Source organism: Triturus cristatus, chromosome 1_1 (assembly GCF_964204655.1).
Source record: "Triturus cristatus chromosome 1_1, aTriCri1.1, whole genome shotgun sequence".
In the NCBI taxonomy this organism is placed as follows: domain Eukaryota; kingdom Metazoa; phylum Chordata; class Amphibia; order Caudata; family Salamandridae; genus Triturus; species Triturus cristatus.
This window is the reverse complement of record NC_140579.1, coordinates 685,712,590-685,729,702: the sequence shown is the minus strand read 5'-3', so window position 1 is coordinate 685,729,702 and position 17,113 is coordinate 685,712,590. Positions and strand designations below refer to the sequence as shown.

The 17,113-nt window shown below is 49.6% G+C and overlaps 1 protein-coding gene across 1 annotated transcript in view; it reads right to left on the bottom strand.

Annotated features, from left to right (window-relative positions):
• Window positions 1-8,975: 8,975 nt before the first annotated feature.
• Window positions 8,976-17,113, bottom strand: part of LOC146870883 (uncharacterized) — a 128,772-nt gene continuing 120,634 nt past the window's right edge. The window contains exon 10 of the mRNA XM_085644966.1: window positions 8,976-9,128. Within this exon, the coding sequence (XP_085501092.1) occupies window positions 8,976-9,128 (153 nt within the window). The remainder of the gene's footprint in view (window positions 9,129-17,113) is intronic.

The window sequence follows — 17,113 nt, the reverse complement described above, 5'->3', positions numbered from 1 at the left end:
ATTGTGGACTATGTGCTTGGCCTACGTCAGGCAGATCCCACGTCACCCTTTTTGAAGCTATCTTGGTACATAATTACCCGTGACAGCTCCATTGTTTTTACTTTGTCAAGGGGACCACTTTAGTAAAAGTCTCCTCGGCACTCCTTAGGCTATTTTCGATCACCGAGACTCCACCCTTCTCTTACACCCCCTCACTTGAATTCATCAATACGGCTAAGATCAAAAGATCAAAGCTAAAGAACCCAACTGAGGAGCCGGTCAGGCACTGCAGCATCAGCCCAATGAGGAGCTGCTCAATGATGAAGCTGGACACCCTTCTGGGTGTTTGATGGCATTCAGATCTGATCACTTAGACCATCCCCCCTGCAACCGAATCCCAGTACACCCGCCCGTTCCTTCTTTCAGCCATATCACCCCCTCACCCTATATGAGGAACTGTAACCTTATTTTGTGCAACATTGCTTGTGAATTGCTTTAGCCTGCTTTCTTCTGTGGCCGCACAACAATGCATAAGTCTTTGTTTACTACCCTGGGCAAGACACCTCTCTGCCCGGGCTCGCTTTCCATGACTTTTGCCCGACCCCCACATGCGCTTCATTATGCTAGCTATCTCTGTTTCTCTGCGGGCCATGAGTCCAAGCGGGAAGCGTCTTGCACTGTAAGTGCCTTGAGTTATGCCACTTGTCTGCGATCCTGCCACCCTCACTTCACTCAGACATCTCCCTGCTTTCAGAGGCCCTCCCTGGACCCACAAGCGGCCCACCCAACTACCTAGGCTTCATAATGTCCACTGGCTCTGCCTTAGAGTGCATGCCAATACTGCGGCGGCTAGCCGGACGAACTGACACAGAGATCGCTCCCCTGTCCAGCAGGGAATCAAGGCACCCTGCTTCTCGCAATAAGCGTAGCAACTCCTGCACTCTGTCTTCTGCCATGAAGTCTGAAGAGGTCATGTGACAGACTGTAGTCAAAAAAGTCTAATAATAATCAACAGTAAATAGCACTAAGTTCAGATGTCAATCAATAAATCTTAAAAATAGAAATGTGGATTGCATTTTATCACACTGGAAGCGAAAACACTGGGTGAAGGGAGAGCAAGGGTCTGCCCTGCATTTCAAAAGGTAACTATCATTCGTAAGGAATCACTGGTCAAAGGAGGCCTGAGCACATCTGTCGAAGAATATAGGACTGATAAGGGAATCACAACAAGTGGGACCAATGTCACGGGTAACCTTTTAAACCACATATCACTGATGAAAACATCAAGGTGGCCTGTGTTGGGAGCTCCCAAATTTGAAGACTGTTCTTAGTGATAGATGACTTACAGTGTCATAAGATGTGGGCATTTCCAAATAGGCCACCCGTTACAGGAACATGAAAAGCAGAGAGACAAAATCTAACAGTGTATATGAAAAATGTTTAAATAGGAGGCTTGAGACGAAGACTTGGTCAAATGAAGCTGATCATCAGCATGTAAGAACTCAAGAGTTCAGCTTGTTGCAAACAGGATTGTGACCCAGAGGGTCGTCCAATCTCCCATGCTTGCTGAGGAAACATCACCCAAGAGGATCAAACATTCTCACCTAGTGCACAACCTTCTACCTAACCCAAGACCAGTGAACTCTGTGAGGTTCAGGACAGAGCTAGGCAGTAGCAAGATCTAGAAGTCATGGTGCAAGAATCTGAGAGGCAGAATGAATGATTAGGGTGCATCGGACCACTGCACCGATCGGACTACCTGTCTGCATGTGAGACATGACACCTGAATTAGAAAAGGGGGGACTGAAACTTTAGGGCCATCGCGTTTTAACAATACATCAGAGACTATAGGGCTGCCATAAATGTGAGAGACAACCACTGCACAAGAGTGAGCAACAGGAACTTAGGATGTTGAAATAATAGGGCTACAGCTTTGACCCCAAGCGGCTTGCCTCCTTAGGTGAGTAACACAACCTCTGTATACCAGGAAAGGCTCATGGGGATTCAAGGGCCATTGCCATTGGTACACTGCTGCTGGAGAAGACCGGTTTGTCACCCTAGGCAGTGATGTGACCAGAATTGGGACATCGTCTTGAGTTTGTGAAAGACACCTCAGATTTGCAAGAGGAGATCTTGAACACCAGCGTGGGTCGAGACTCACACAATAAGTGCATCTGCTCAATCAACTTTGTAAACACTGACGCACTCAAAATCTTTGTCAGAAACCAAAGGAACTTACTGTCAACTCTGAAGAGCAGCGTGAAGATCCAAGTCCAGAGATGGTTGCAAATAGGCGGGTATTCTTTTCCAGCACCAGCCGCTGTAGATTTGTAAGCCAGACGATGTTTCTGGGCCTGCTGCTAGGTCTCCTGGGGTGCGGGCAAGATAAAACTTTGTGGTGCACAGCCCATGGGTTGCAGCTACTTTAACTTTAGCACTGCCGGCACTAGGACACATTGTCCTTATCCAGAAAACTGTGGGACTTTAAAGCATCATTCTTTTTTTGATACCCAAGTTCTCAGATTTCGTCATTTTCCACAAAATTTTACAAGACTACAAAAAAATGCATTAGAGATATAGCCATAGTAAATACATTATCATCAACATCATTACCCATTCAGGCCATGATTTATCCACCACCCGCTCCACATCTTATAATTTCGGTGGCAAAATACGGCCTCGTAGATCGGCTTCTCATGGCTGGCACACCAGTCCACCCCCCCTCTACCCCTCGAATGAGGCATGGTTCCAGCGACTTCCAGTTACGGGCGATATCTTGTTTGCCCAACAATGTGGCCATGCCGATAAAGGTTCTCTCCAGTCTCAGTCAACCAACTTCCTCCAAAAGGCACAACCGGGCTGTCCTCGAAGGATTGTGTGATGGAAGTTCACAATGACATACAAAAAGCGGGAGGCACATCTTCTTAAATAAAGCTACCCGCCCCATAGCGCTTAAAGGCAGGAGGCCCCATTTCTACAGGTCCCTAGTCAAGGTTTTAGTAAAGGGGCTGAAAATTAAGAGTCCAGGCCAGGGCTGGGAGGTGTAGAATATACAGACATCAAACTATTTGAAGGAGTAAGCATATCGGGATCGCAGGGCACCAAGAATGTCCTCCTGTGTCTTCAACTGGTACCAACAGTGACTTGTTCATGTTTATCTGCAGACCAGAGGCTTCACCATATAGGTGGAGGTTTCTGGGGCCGAAAGACTGCATGTAAACCAGAAGTAATAGGATGTTATACACATACAGAGCTGTGCGCTCTTCAGGATCCTCCTCTTAAAGCCATCCAGAATTTGGGAGTCGCATCTGATAAGACGTGCCAAGAGTTCAATTACTAAGCCAAGAAATGAAGACAGAGGACAGCCCTGGTTGGAGCCTCTGACTACTGGGAAGGGCGGGTATAGGACTCAGTTTACCTGGACTTGGATGCAGGGGCATTGTATGGCAGGCTGATGAGCCCAAAGTAGTAAGTTTTAAAAACTGCATGCTTCAGCACAACTTCCAAGAAGGTCCACAAAACAGTGTCAAAGGCCGTTTCAAATTAAATTCGGTTGGGGGGGCTGCTCAAACGGCACGCCTGGGGCAGGGTAAGTTGTACCCTCCGTATGCAACAGAGGGTGCTCCTGCCCGGCATGAACCAACATTTGTTCTGGGTAGACTAGGTAACTCAGTGTCTGACAATGTAGTCACTAGGACATTCGAAAAAATGTGATGTCTGCGTTTTTGAGAGAGATAGGCATATACGAGGAGCAATGTTCCCCGGCCTGGTTTGCCTTAGAAATCACCACAATAATGGCAGTGCCAGGTCTGGGGGTGAATGATCAATGCTCTGCCCCCTCAGTTTAGAGGGCCAGTAGGTGAGGGAGCGAACGGGTCGGGTAACTTTTAAGGAATTCCATGCTGAACTAGTCTGTGCCAGGGGTCTTTCCCAAATTGAGATCTGAAATGGCCATGTTTATCTCCTCAGTTGTGATCGTTTGGTCAAGTTTTTTGGCTAGAAAAGGCAGGGAATCGAGTGCATGGGAAGTCTCCTTTAGCAGTGGGAATGCAGACTCCTGTGGGGGTACAGGGGTTGCACCATAGAAGTCTTTTTTACGCTGCAATGACATGAGCAACCTCGGGCATACTTTCATGAAGGGTTCCATGAAAATTGCGAATGGCCTGTACAGTTCTAGTCGAGGCAGCATAAGCTGCCAGCCAAAATAAGAGCTTGCTAGATTTGTATCTATGCTCGTAGACCAGCTGGGCCAACCCTCTCCACACTCCCTCTAGGAAGATCTGTTTCAGGGTGGGCAGTCCAGATCCTCTATCTAGAGTGGTGGACTTGCAGCTGTCGCTTAATGTCGCCGAGGTGCAGCCACAGGTCCACCACTCCAAGGAGAGGATATGGGCTCCTAAATCCATTACCTGTACCAGTTGGCGTGTATTCTTTCCCCCTACATATCCCTTGGTCAGACCCCCTCAGGGTGGGTTTACTGGACACCCATAGGGGTTCCAGCAGAGGGCACAGTATTACAGCTGAGATTAAAGAAGATCTTTAGTGCTCTATAAAGTCAATACAGTCTTGGTCTACTAGATGCCAGGCGTTGATGCGCTACATAGGTCATAAGGTGCACAAAAGGGTTTCCATTTTAAAGAGGAGGGGTGTGTGTTCTGAGATGCCTCAGGTCAGGATCTTTTTGCATTGTAATACAAGGGAGGTCACTGGCTGGGAGCCAAATCAGACGGATTAAATCAATCATGATTTGTAGAACACAGATGCTTCACCTCTGAGGGTCTCAAGGTCTTTGACCCAGTTTATGAGCTGCTGACACGCAAGTGTACAGCCCTTGTGAGGGGTTACAAAATCTCCAAGCATCGCATAGGCCAATTGAGTTGGCCTACAATGTAAGTTGTTCTGAGCGCGCCATTCGGCCTGGGCGAAGGGACTCGGAAATATCAAGACTGGGGTCTGGGACGGCATTAAAAATAACCCACACCCCCAATCAGATAGCCCAGGGGGTTGGGAGGCACCACAAGGTCCTGGAGAGCCTGTAGTGTCCAGTGCAACCTCTGTTGGAGAACGTAGGCCGATATGAAGTACTGGTGTCTAGTCTCTAGAGGGCCCTCCATCCCCATGTACCTCCCGTGCGGGTCAATGTATGAGGAGGACACCGCAACTAGGAAGGACATATGCAGCAGGATCACGACCCCTCGTGAACCTCTTAAGAAGCCAACATGAAAAACTAAGTCATAGCCAAACATGATGCGAAGGGACAGTGGGAACCTAAAAGATGCGTTTCTTAAGTCAGGACCACATCGTTGCTAAACCGGTTTATATAGCAAAGTACTGCCGATCTCTTATAAACTGAGGACATGGTTTACATTCCAGGAAATTACCGTAGCCATTTGGGGGCTGTACTGGAAAGTGGTGAACTGGCCCCTCTCCTCATGAGAGGCCTCCTGGTCCAAAGGGGGATAGACTTAGTGGAGCCGTAGAGCATTTGGTATGCGAGTGCCCGCAGTGGACGAAATTTGTTGTAAATGCCTGCAAAAGAAAGCCAGAATAAAAGGAAAACAGAGCAATATCCCATTTTTCCCAACAGCCCCACCTCCAACACATACTTACAACTATAAAGTATCTGTTGCCCAACATTTCAACATAAAGAAACTAGTAGGGTGGGTCAGGATCCATCAGAGGCCCCTGTTGCTCAATTGAAGGATCACACTGGCCGACAACAATTTCTAATTCATACAATAAAACAAAAGAACACAGGAAAACACTCCCTCCACCCCACATCCAAAACATTTTTATGCAATATAGCAATAGAATAGTTCACAGCGTCTGCAGCAATGGTTGGCTATCCATGACCGGGTCATTCTGCACCTCTCCACCTGCCAGGGTTCAACTGAGTGGCTCATGATCGCCATCTTAGTCTGAAAGAGAGTGGGGGTGCCCGAGAGCGACGCCTTTGGGTCCAGAGCTCCTGGTGGACTCCCAGCATGAGATTGGTTCAATAACCATAGTCACCTGTGCTGGTTCGGTCTGTCTCTGCTTGAGTGGGTTCTCTTTCCCCAGGGGGTACCTGAGAGAACTCACGGGGGACCCAGCTGTCCTAGAGTTTGCTGCCTCCCCAACTCTGGTGGGCCAGAGTACCCATTGCTCCATCGCCCACTTCCATGCTTGTTGGTGAATTTCAAAGAAATAGGTGGACGGGTTGAAAATAACTTTCAGATGGACCGAGAATAGGAGCATATATTGGATCTGAAGGGCCACGAGTTTATGTTTAACGACCTAAAGAAAGCATCTGCATTGCTGGGCTGCCCAGGTGTAGTCTGGGAAGACCATGAGCTTGGTGGTGAAGCGCAGATATTGGTGATTTGAGCCTCCTGGAAGATGACATACTGACAGTGGTGGTTGAAGGTGTGGTAGATAAGGAATGAGCAGTTCCTAGGGGTACTGTCTAGGACAGGGGAAAGGGGGGGAAGGGGAAGCACAGGTGTTTCTTCAAAATGCCCTCACACACCCCAAGGGATGTCATGCTTCATCATATGGGCATTTGCCCCTCGTCTGGCCGGCGCTGCAATGCCTGACGGGCTCCCGAAACCGGGGCTCTTTATCGGGGATCTTTTGAAGAAGCCGTATGGGTGCGTGTGGGTGTGAGGGCGGATTGGTGCACTAGGGGTGAGGTGGATAAAAAAGGTTATAAGAGCAATCCTGCCAATTACAGTTTTAATTCATGAGGTAGCTCCAACCTTATTAAAAATGTGAAGAAGCCCTGTATAGGAAATAATGTTCCCCAAGGGCTAAACTTGAGTGAGTGTGGTCAACATATTTCGTGCCCCATCTGCCCCAGAAGGGGTCAATGGCACTTCGTCAGGACCGATTGAATGAGAAATGAGTGCACCGCCGTATCGCAAGAGTCGCTGATTACGGCAGGAGGAGTTTGATGGAGAACTGGTACTTGGGATGTACCAAAACCCCCAATGGCCTAATTCGGGCTGACGGGGAGGTACAGAGCACTACAGTTGCTCCGGAGTAGCGGTAGACAAGCAACTTCGCCGGTGTCCTACCCTCGCTCTGGGCCCCGTTCTCCATCAAACTCCTCCTGGAGCTACCTCATGAATTAAAACTGTAATTGGCAGGATTGCTCTTATAACCTTTTTTATCCACCTCACCCCTAGTGCACCAATCCGCCCTCACACCCACACGCACCCATACGGCTTCTTCAAAAGATTCCCGATAAAGAGCCCCGGTTTCGGGAGCCCGTCAGGCATTGCAGCGCCGGCCAGACGAGGGGCAAATGCCCATATGATGAAGCATGACATCCCTTGGGGTGTGTGAGGGCATTTCGAAGAAACACCTGTGCTTCCCCTTCCCCCCCTTTCCCCTGTCCTAGACAGTACCCCTAGGAACTGCTCATTCCTTATCTACTGTTCCATTGGGGCCTATGAGCAGGACCTCACAAACTTGGCTCCGCGTCCCTCTTTTTGATCATAAGGTTGAAGGTGTGGCCCATCATGGGATGAGAAAACCCTTGGGGAAAGACACTTAGCCATTACCCGCTGCGCCCTCTCCTCCACGAAACTAAGAGACAGCTTATCCAATGGGACACAAGAATGGAACCATTGCTCCAGAAAGCAGTCTGTCACTGAGGTCTCAACTCCTTCTGCGAACCCAACGAGCCACAGGCTCTTTCTCAGGCATTGGTTTTCAGCACCCTCTGCTCGTTCTTCCAGTATATCCATTGTGGAGAGCAACTTGGAGGCCTGGAGTTTAAGGATCGTCACTTCATCTTCAACCGTTGAGACCCCGGCTTCAGCCTCAGTCAACCGGTCTGCTATTTTGTGAGTATATTGGCACAGGAGGCTGACATCCATCTAGACCTCATTCACTTTTGTCTCTACTGCTACCCGGCGCCTTGAATTGCTTTGAGAATGATGGGCATGTCTGTTTATTGTTATTGATGGGGAGGTGCTCTACGGTCCACCGGGTATCTACAGTAGGTTCAATGTACTGGTCCATTTGTCTTTGGGCCAGCTTCGGCTGTGGGAGCTAGTCACACCCCTCTCCAACAGCATAGCCATATTGACCTTGGGAGGGTATAGGCACACCCCAACCGGCCCGCTTGACTCGAGCAGCCCGAAAAGGCATCCAAGAGGTGTTCCACAGAGAGTCATTGCTGCTGTGCAAGGCTCTGAGTAGGTACAGAGCAGGATTCAGGCTTCTGCAGTTCCCTACACTTATCCAGGTGCCACAGAGCAATTGAGGGGACAGTCTACGACCTCTTAATCAATCAAGGATTTATAAAGCAAGGCATCTCACCTGTGAGGGTCTCAAGGCACTGGACTTGCGGAACTGCTTTGTGGTGCTCTTTTCATTTTAACAGTCAGGACTTGAGCCATTTTCTGAATTGCCGGAACGGCCAGAAGGTGCAGGGGAAGGTCATTCCAAGCTTTGGCCACCAGGTGTGAGGAGCGTCCTCGACTATTAACCATGGGGTATCAGAGGGCTTGTCTGCGAGGAAGAGGGAAGCCGATCGCAGGTGTCTGGTCTGTTAGTGGAAGGTTATGCTTTTGTTGATGTATACTGATCCTTCATTGTGCAGGACTTTGTACGAGTAGATCAGCATCTAGAACCGGAATCTCTTCCGAAACAGGAGCCAGTGTAGTTTCTTGATGTTGAGTGTAATGCTGGTCTGTCTGCGAGATGAGGAAGAGTCTTGCCGCTGAGTTTTGTATTGTCTATAGTCTCTTCAGAAGATGTGCGGTGACTCCTTTGTAGAGTGTGTTCCCGACTGCTGGTGACAAGGGCCTGCATGACGGTCCTTCTGGTGTTAAATGGGAGCCAACTGAAGACCTTGCCAAGCTGGGTAGGGTGTGGAAGCAGGTGGAGGAGACTGCGTTTACCTTTTTCTTCATAGATGGTTTGCTGTTCAAGATGACGCAGAGGTTGCGGGCATGGTCTGTCGGGGCGGGGCATGGGCCAAGTTAAGCACGCCACCATGCATTGTTTCATGGTGAGGTGGTGTCCACAAAGATGAAGACTTCAGTCTTATGCGTGCTGAGCTTGGGAGAGCTGCCATTCATCCAATCAGCGGAGTTTCTCATACATCTGTGGAAGTTGTCTCTGTGGGGGGAGAGGTCTTCGGACAGTGTGAAGATGATCTGGGTGTCAATGGCATAGGAGATGATGTGGAGTCTGGGCGATCTGACTGTGTTGGCTGGTGGGGGTGCGGGTCATATGCATGTTGAAGACAGTGGGGCTGATGAACGATCCAAGTGGGATGCTGCATATCTTCTCCGGCTCAGAGGTGACTGGTGGGAGAAGGATTCTCTGAGTTCTTCTGTGAGAGGTGATTCATTTAGGAGCGTCTCACTGGATTCTGATGTGGTGAAGTCTGTTGATCAAGATGTGATGGGTGACTGGGTTGAAGACAGCTGACACGCCCAAGAGAATGAGGGCCCGATGCCGTTGGTGGCTTCAATGAGGGCTGTCTCTGCTGTGTTTGATTCGTCATCCAGATTCAGAGGAGTCCAGGAGACTGTTGTGTTCTAGGTGTTTGGCGAGTAGCTGGTTGAATGTCTTTGAGATCCTTTGCTGGAAACGGGTGCAGAGAGATGGGCTGGTAGACCTTCAGTTCTGCTGGATCAACAGATGGTTTATTCTGGAGAGGCTGCACTTAAGTGTGTCTCCAGTCTTCAGGGAAGAATGCTGAGGTAATGAAGGTGTTCAGGACCTTCTTGAGCTTGTCGCCAATAGTCTTGCTCCTGAGGGTGAAGGTGGGGTGGTGACAGTGGTCTGTGGGTAAACCTTTTTACACAGAGTTCATAAGGGAGATTGTGGCTTGAATTGTGAAGGTCCCAATTGGTGATCAGGTGTTGGGGGTTTATGTTTGTGGGTGTGAGCAGGCTGATTATGTCGGCAGCTGGGGGTTAGGCTTTTGAAGTTTTCGTTATTGACTGATCTGGTCATGGAAGTAGTTAGTCAGGGTGTCACATTTCTATGGAGGGGGTGGTGTCGTTCTTGGTGGCTGGGGAGTTAGAGAACTCATTCACGATGTCGAAGAGCTCCTTGCTTCGTTTTTTACTGGCCTCTATGCGGTCAGCTAGAGCGTTCTTTTTTTTCTATCAGGAGGGGGTGGTACTGGTTTAGAGCTGTCTTGTAGGTGGTGCGATTCCCCATCTCTTTGCTGATGCGCCACTTCTTTCTACTTGCCAACAGTTGCATGTGGTGGATTTTAGCTCAGCGATTAACCAGCTATCTCTGACAAGTTATCTGGATCTGGCTTGCTTGGCAGTGGTAATTATGTAGACGGATTCTATGAACCACTGGGAGAAGTTTTTCACAGCTTATTGTGGCAGGTGAGAGTATTGTTCCACTGTTCTGCTATATTTTTCCAGTTTCTGCGCATGGAGTTGGGGAGCATGGTGCCAGTGTTGGTAAGTCTTGAGATGGTGAAGTGGATGCTGTAGTGGGTGACCCAGGTGAGCTGCAAGATGTGGTTGAACTTGACCAGGTCTTTGGACGTGAAAATGGGGTCAGGCGTGTGTCCGGCTATGTGGGTAGTGTGAGAAGATGGCCTGGTATATGCTGTCCACTAGTTCTAGTGGGCACCTTGCACCAGTCCAAACAACCCTTATTGATGCTAGGTTAAAGACAACCTTTATTGAAAGCTATCCTAGTGGTAGCTATGGTGTACAGCCTTCAAGCTAAATTTTGAAGGAATGTAAAGCAGCTTGTTTTACCAGTCTATAATCTCTTAAATAACCAAATGAAAGGAGATCTACACCAGGTGTGTGAGATTATATATGTATTTATTTCTGAACACTCCCTACTAATCTCTTTATGAGATTAGAGGTCAAAGCACATATGTTGCAATCAATATAACAAAGTAAATAAGCACAATATACTACAGGCCCCGGGGGGGGGGGGGGGCCGGGGGGAGAGACCATATCATAATAAAGTGGTACAAGAACCACGACTTGGCTAGACACATTGCCTAGAGCACGTAGACTTGCTGGGACCCCACGGAACCACCCAAGGTAGTGACACAGGAGACCCACAGGGGACAGGTGCAGTGTCTAAACACAGGTGCGAGCCCCGTACAATGCTATGACAAAGTTGCGGTTGAGAAATTAGAGTTTAAGGACACTTAGAGGAGGACTAGGAACAAACCCTTTTGGACTTAGAAGGTTCTAATGTCAACACCCACGGGAGCACCGGAGTACTCGTGTTAACTAACCCAGGGAAGCCGGGTGCATGGGTGTCAAATGGTGTCGGAAGTCGTCCTCGTTTTCAATGGCGAGATGCTGTAAAGTGCTGCTGCCGTGAAGAGGAGAAGTGTCCGAGGAGATCCAAGCTTGGATCCGAGATGGGAAGAACCTAAAAGCAGAGGGGACAGAGTCTGGGTCACTAGCCAGTGACCAGGGGCAAGATAGGCGAATGCCCACCGATGTCATGTGCTTCAGTTGAAGACAGGTGAAGCTGGACTCTGCTGCCACGAGGACCAGGAGAAGTTGACGATGACCAGGATCCGCAGGCGAGCTGTCCCACAAAGGATGTCCAGTGATGGGGTCTCAGTTACCAGATTGGAACCAACAAGCCTTGGCAGTGGCAACCCACGCGGTGAGAGAACAAAGGCTTCGGTGGGGACCAGCGAGGTCCAGAGGACTCCCCAAGCAATGGAGAGTCAGGGAACTTGTAGAGCAACCAGGAAAGCCTGCTAAAACTAAAATTGCCCTTCTCAAGGACCCACAAGTCGACGGACAAGAGATCTCGAAGGTGTGTTGAGAGAAAACACTTGGAACCAGTCCACGGAACACTCGGAGAGTGTAGGCCAGTGATCTTTAGTGCAATCGCTGCTCGGGGTCTGGACTACAAGTAGCCCAAAGCACAGCCTCGGGGAATGCCGGGAAGAGTGTGCAGCTGCAAATGGTCACAGTGTCCAGGGGTTCGGGTTGCACGGTCCCCACAAGGGCTACGGGTCTCAGGTTTGCTGAGGAATCATGTCAGCCTCATGGACGCTTGGAAACCCACCTCCTGTGTGGCAACAGTATTCTGTTGGCATCTCTGAAGCTCCTGAGGACTCCGAACAGATGCGTCTTTTTTGTGCCTGACAAGCAGGGGAGTAACTCCTTTACTTCAAGGGAGATTCTTCAGTTATCTAGTCTTGTAGATCGTCGAAGATCCAAGATTCAGTGTCAGAGTTTCTTCCAGGAATATCTAAAGTCCTGTAGCCAGGAGTTCCTACTTTATACCCAAAGGAAGGGATTGTACATACTCTGTGGACCCACCTATGGGAGGGTCAGGAAAGAGGGGTGGCTACACCTATTTCATTTGTCCAGTTTTGCGCCAGAGCAGGGGCTGGTAGCCCCTGGGACCGGTTTGAACTGGACTATGCACAGGGGCACCAAACGTGCCCCAGTGCAGACATCAAAGCACTCTTGGAGTGCACCCACCCAGCCCCAATACAATAAAGCCTGTCTGGGAGGTGGTCACACCTCTCTGTGACAGGGAACCGATCGTCAGGCCTTCCCCTGCCAGAGTTTCGTCCAGCAGCAGGAGGGCAGACTTGTGTCTGCAGCATCCATTTTGTGGTGCCCGGGTTCTGTTAAGCTGGTACCAGTGTAGTCATGTTTCTCCCTCGAGTAGGGTGGAATCATACCTCCCACGCCAGTTACTGGCAGGGAGGTATGATTCCAAAGTGTTTGACACCAAACACGACATGTTTCTGTGCAGCCATTCCAAAGTTAGCATTTACCACGAGGTTATAATGCACTTAAGAGTATATGGTCTGGCTGTATCACATACAACCCCGGGGAATAGATTCCGAAGGCTGCAGAGGGGATCTGCTCAAGCATGGGCACCCTCTCACATGAAAACCAAGCACCATGCCTTCAGGATTGTTAAGACTTATAGGTTTATATGTGTGTGATCAAAAGTTATATAGGTAACCTATACTACAGTAAGGGGTGAATGCACCACCTTACCCAGGCTGCAGTAGCAGACCTGTGGTGTCATTTTGGAAGGCTGGGGTGGCATAATATATGCTGCAGACCCTGGTAGACCTATGCCCTTGGTACATAGTGTACCATATACTAGGGACTCATAAGGGTACCCGAGTATCCAATCTGGAGCGTACCTAAAGTACATGGAATCAATTTAGAGGGAAATCAGATAGTCTGACTGGGATCCTGCCAATCAGGACCCCAGCATAAGTCAAAAAACAGTGAAACATCAGCAAAAGGTGGGGGTAACTATAAGAAGCAGATCTTACTCTCCTACAGGTAGAGTTGGTGACGAGGGAGGGAGGGAGGGGGAAGAGAGAGGGAGGGGTGAGAGAGAGAAATAATGAGGGGACACAATGTACCAGATTTTTAACAAACACAGTCTAACAATAAGGAGTGGAGAGGCCAAAGCACAATGAAAGGGTAAACAGTATTACCGTCAGGTCAGTAGGGAGACCACGGAACACTAGGATATCTAATAATCAGGCACGAGAAAACGCGGCACACTTGGGAGGTAACAGCAGTATAGCAAACAGGCAGAGGAAAGAGCGAGGCATAATGAGGATATGCGGTAGGGGGCAGCAGGAGCAGAACCTTGGCAAGGTAGCTGCGTTAGAGCTCAGAATAACTCCTAGAGGGGAGAAGAGACCTGGAGAAGAACAGGGATGGACGCACCAAAGCCCTAGCAAGATGACAAGAAAAGTGTCCTAGGTCTTACAGGGCCCTCTCTGGACCCGAGGCAGAGGTCGCTCCACGTAGCCTCAGTGGTGAATCGAAATCGGCAGCAACCGCCTACGCGTCCATGCTGGCCTGTGTCTGTGGGCGAAGATGTGCCGATAGAGTGGACCTGCAGGAGCCCACCAGGCATGAATTGCTGAATCAGAGTGCTGCACCCACCCAAGTCATGGCAGGTCTAGGCCCATGACTGCTTAGCTGTCAGTTGTGGCCATCCACCAGTCGGGCCACAATGCGAGGCTTGCCAAAATACAACAGGCTGCTAGGGGTCAATTACTAGGGCTCATCTGTGAGGCTGCATAGACCTGGTGATATCACTATATCGGGGGGAACACAAAGCAGCAACACAATATAAAACAGGCAAGAGAAAAATCTAAAACTCTTCATGTGGAATGGGCAAGAGAAAATCTAATGTAAAAAGTTGAAAATACCCATGTTTAAAAAATAAAGTTGGAGGAATTTTGAAGATCAATCATCTGCTGCATGTGGATTCTGAACCGTCATGCTCAAACACAAATAAGGTGCAACCGTGAATGTACAACGTGTATGAGAAAATCTAAGAATAAGGTGAAAATCTCCCGCATTTTAAAGAAATGCAGAGAGAAATACCAAAAAATACAAAATTGTTTTCCATGGAAAACAAAGCAACAAGAAGTGTGGTTATGTGAATTTTGAAGAGACTTCACCTGCTCCACATGGCTTCTGCCTGCCACACTCAAACCTCACAAAGCAGAATCCCTCAATGTTTATCAGGAGGATGGAAAGCCTGATGTACAAAGCTAAAAATAATATACAGGTTTAGGCCGCATGTTTTAGTACACATATTTACATACATGTTTGAACATCAAAGTAGCATCCTTCAATGTAACACTGGGGTACTGGACTAAGGCCAACTCTAAGACTGCGGAACTGATGGCCTCCAGCACATCAAGTGGCAAATGTGGGCTCTGGAGCGGGATCGGAAGTCTCAGTGGCCTTAATATCAAGGGGACATCTCAGACTAAATTGATATTTTGGAAGACACTGCAAAAGATCTTCAGTGATTCTTACTGAACTGTGATTGAGTCAGCAGTAGAGCCTTCTTGCCTTCCCTACCCAGAGCTGACAGTGACCAATGCGTTGATTCTGGTTTGAGGGTGGCCATCTGTGAAAGGTGAGGGGGGATCAGTGGCCTCTGGCGGAGTCCCAGCCCCACATCAACCTTCTGGAGTAGAGGGCCATCAATCAATCAAGGATGGTAAAGCGCAACTACTCATCCGAAGGGTCTCAAGGCACTCGGGAGGGGCAGGGGGTACGTACAGGTCCCGGATGTTCACTGAGTCGAAGAGACAGGTCTTGAGGTCCTGCTTGAACTTGGAGAGTGTTGGTGTCTGTTGGAGGTGAGGAGGGAGGATGTTCCATACCCTGGCCACATGGAAGGAGAAGGAACTGCCTCCTGTTCTAGTCTTCTGGATGAGCGGCACCATAGCAAGGGAGAGCTGAGCTGAGCGAAGGGATCTTTGGGGTGCGTAAAACAAGATAGGTAGGTCTGGTGTTGTGGAGGGCTTTGTGGGCGAAGCTTCAAGGGGATTCTATACTCAATGGGGAGCCAATGTAGTGTCCGCAGGTATTGGGTGATGTGGCGAGGTAGGTTGAGTAGTAGTCTAGCGCAGGCATTCTGGACGTTTTGTTTGGGGTAAGATTCTTGTTGATCTCAGCGTAGAGTGCATTGCCGTAGTCCAGACTGCTGCTAGGGAGGGCGTGGATGACAGTTTTCCTGTGCTCAAGAGGAATCCAGTTGAAGGTCTTTCGTAGGAAACGGTGGGTGTGGAAACAGGAGGAGAAGGCGTTTATTTGGCGGTTTTGAGTCCAGGATGATTCAGAGGTTCCGTGTGTGGTGGTTGGGGGGAGGGGGGGGAGGGAGGGTTCCAGAAGGTGGGGGCCACAAGGAGTCATTACAGGCATCTGGGTGTGGGCTTATGAGGAGTACTTCGCTTTTGTCCGCGTTGAGTTGTAGGCAGCTGTTCTTCATCCACCTGGCGACAGCTTCCATTACTTCTTGGAAGTTGTGTTTGGAGTTATTGGGTTTATTGGATAGTGAGTCCGTGGGATCCGACGATGGGTGCGAGCGGGGCCATGTAGATCTTGAACAGGGTGGGGCTGATGGGGGATACTTGGGAAACTCCGCAGGTGGTCGGTGTGGGATACGAGAGGAAGGGTGGGAGTCTGACCTGCTGCATACTGACAGATGGGAATGAGCGGATCCAGTAAAGGGACTTGTTCTGGATTTCTGCATTGTGTAGTGTTTGGGCTAGGGAGTGATGAGATACAGTGTGGAAGGCTGCGGAGAGGTCCAGGAGGATGAGGGCCACAGTCTCTTCTCTGTCGAGGAGGGAGAAGATGTCATCTGTCACAGCGAGAATGGCGGTTTCGGTGCTGTGATTTTACGTGAAGCCAGACTGGGAGGAGTCGAGGATGCTGTTTTCTTCTAGGAAGGAGGCAAGCTGGCTGTTGAAGACGTTTTCAATGACTTTTGCCGGGTAAGGGAGTAAGGAGATTGGTCTGAAGTTTTTGAGGTTGGTGGGGTCCGCCGAGGGTTTTTTAAAAGGAGAGAGTTGATATTGGCGTGTTTCTAGTCACCGGGGAGGGAGGTCTCGAAGGAGCGGTTAATGATTCGTAGAAGCTCAGTGGGTCAATGATGTTGGCAGCTTTGTGAGAGATGTGGTGGGGGCAAGGGTAGGTGGGGCCCCAGGGTGGACTGACTTCATAGTCTTCAGGGTGTCATTGATGGAGAGGGCGGTCCAGCTGTCGAGTGTAGGCCGCATGGGGTAGGGAATGGTGGGTGTAGGTTCCGTGTGTAGGTTGTCCTGGAGGTTGTCCTAATTTTGTGGTGGAAGAAGGCGTGGTTGGGTCGTCGTCCACGGTGGTGGGAGCAGAGCAGATGAGGGATGCGGTGAGCTGTTCATCGGGGATGTGGTTTCCAATTTCTGCATTGGAGCTGGTGTGGACATTTGCGAGTGATGTTGGGTTTGAAGGTGAAGTGGACGCAATGATGGTCCATCCATGGGAGTTGAGTGGTGGGGCTGAAGGGGATGGAGTTTCCTGCTGTGAAAATGGGGTCGAGGGTGTGTCCTGCTGAGGGCGTGGGTTCTGGTACGATCTGTTTAAATCCGATGTTGATGAGGTTGTCCAGGAGGGAGGAGGAGTTGGGGTCTTGGAGGTTGTCAACGTGGAAGTTGAGGTGTCCCTGCAAGGTGTAGGTTGGTGGAGGCGATGTCATGCGGGGTGATGTTGGTGATGGGAGTCGGAGAAAGGTGTGCGGGTCCTTAGAGGAGGGTGCCTCGGAAGATGGTGGTCGGGTTGGGCTGTATCTTTAAGTGAAGGTGTTCCATCATGTCTGTGGGCCCGTCAGTGTAGGTGCTCAGTCG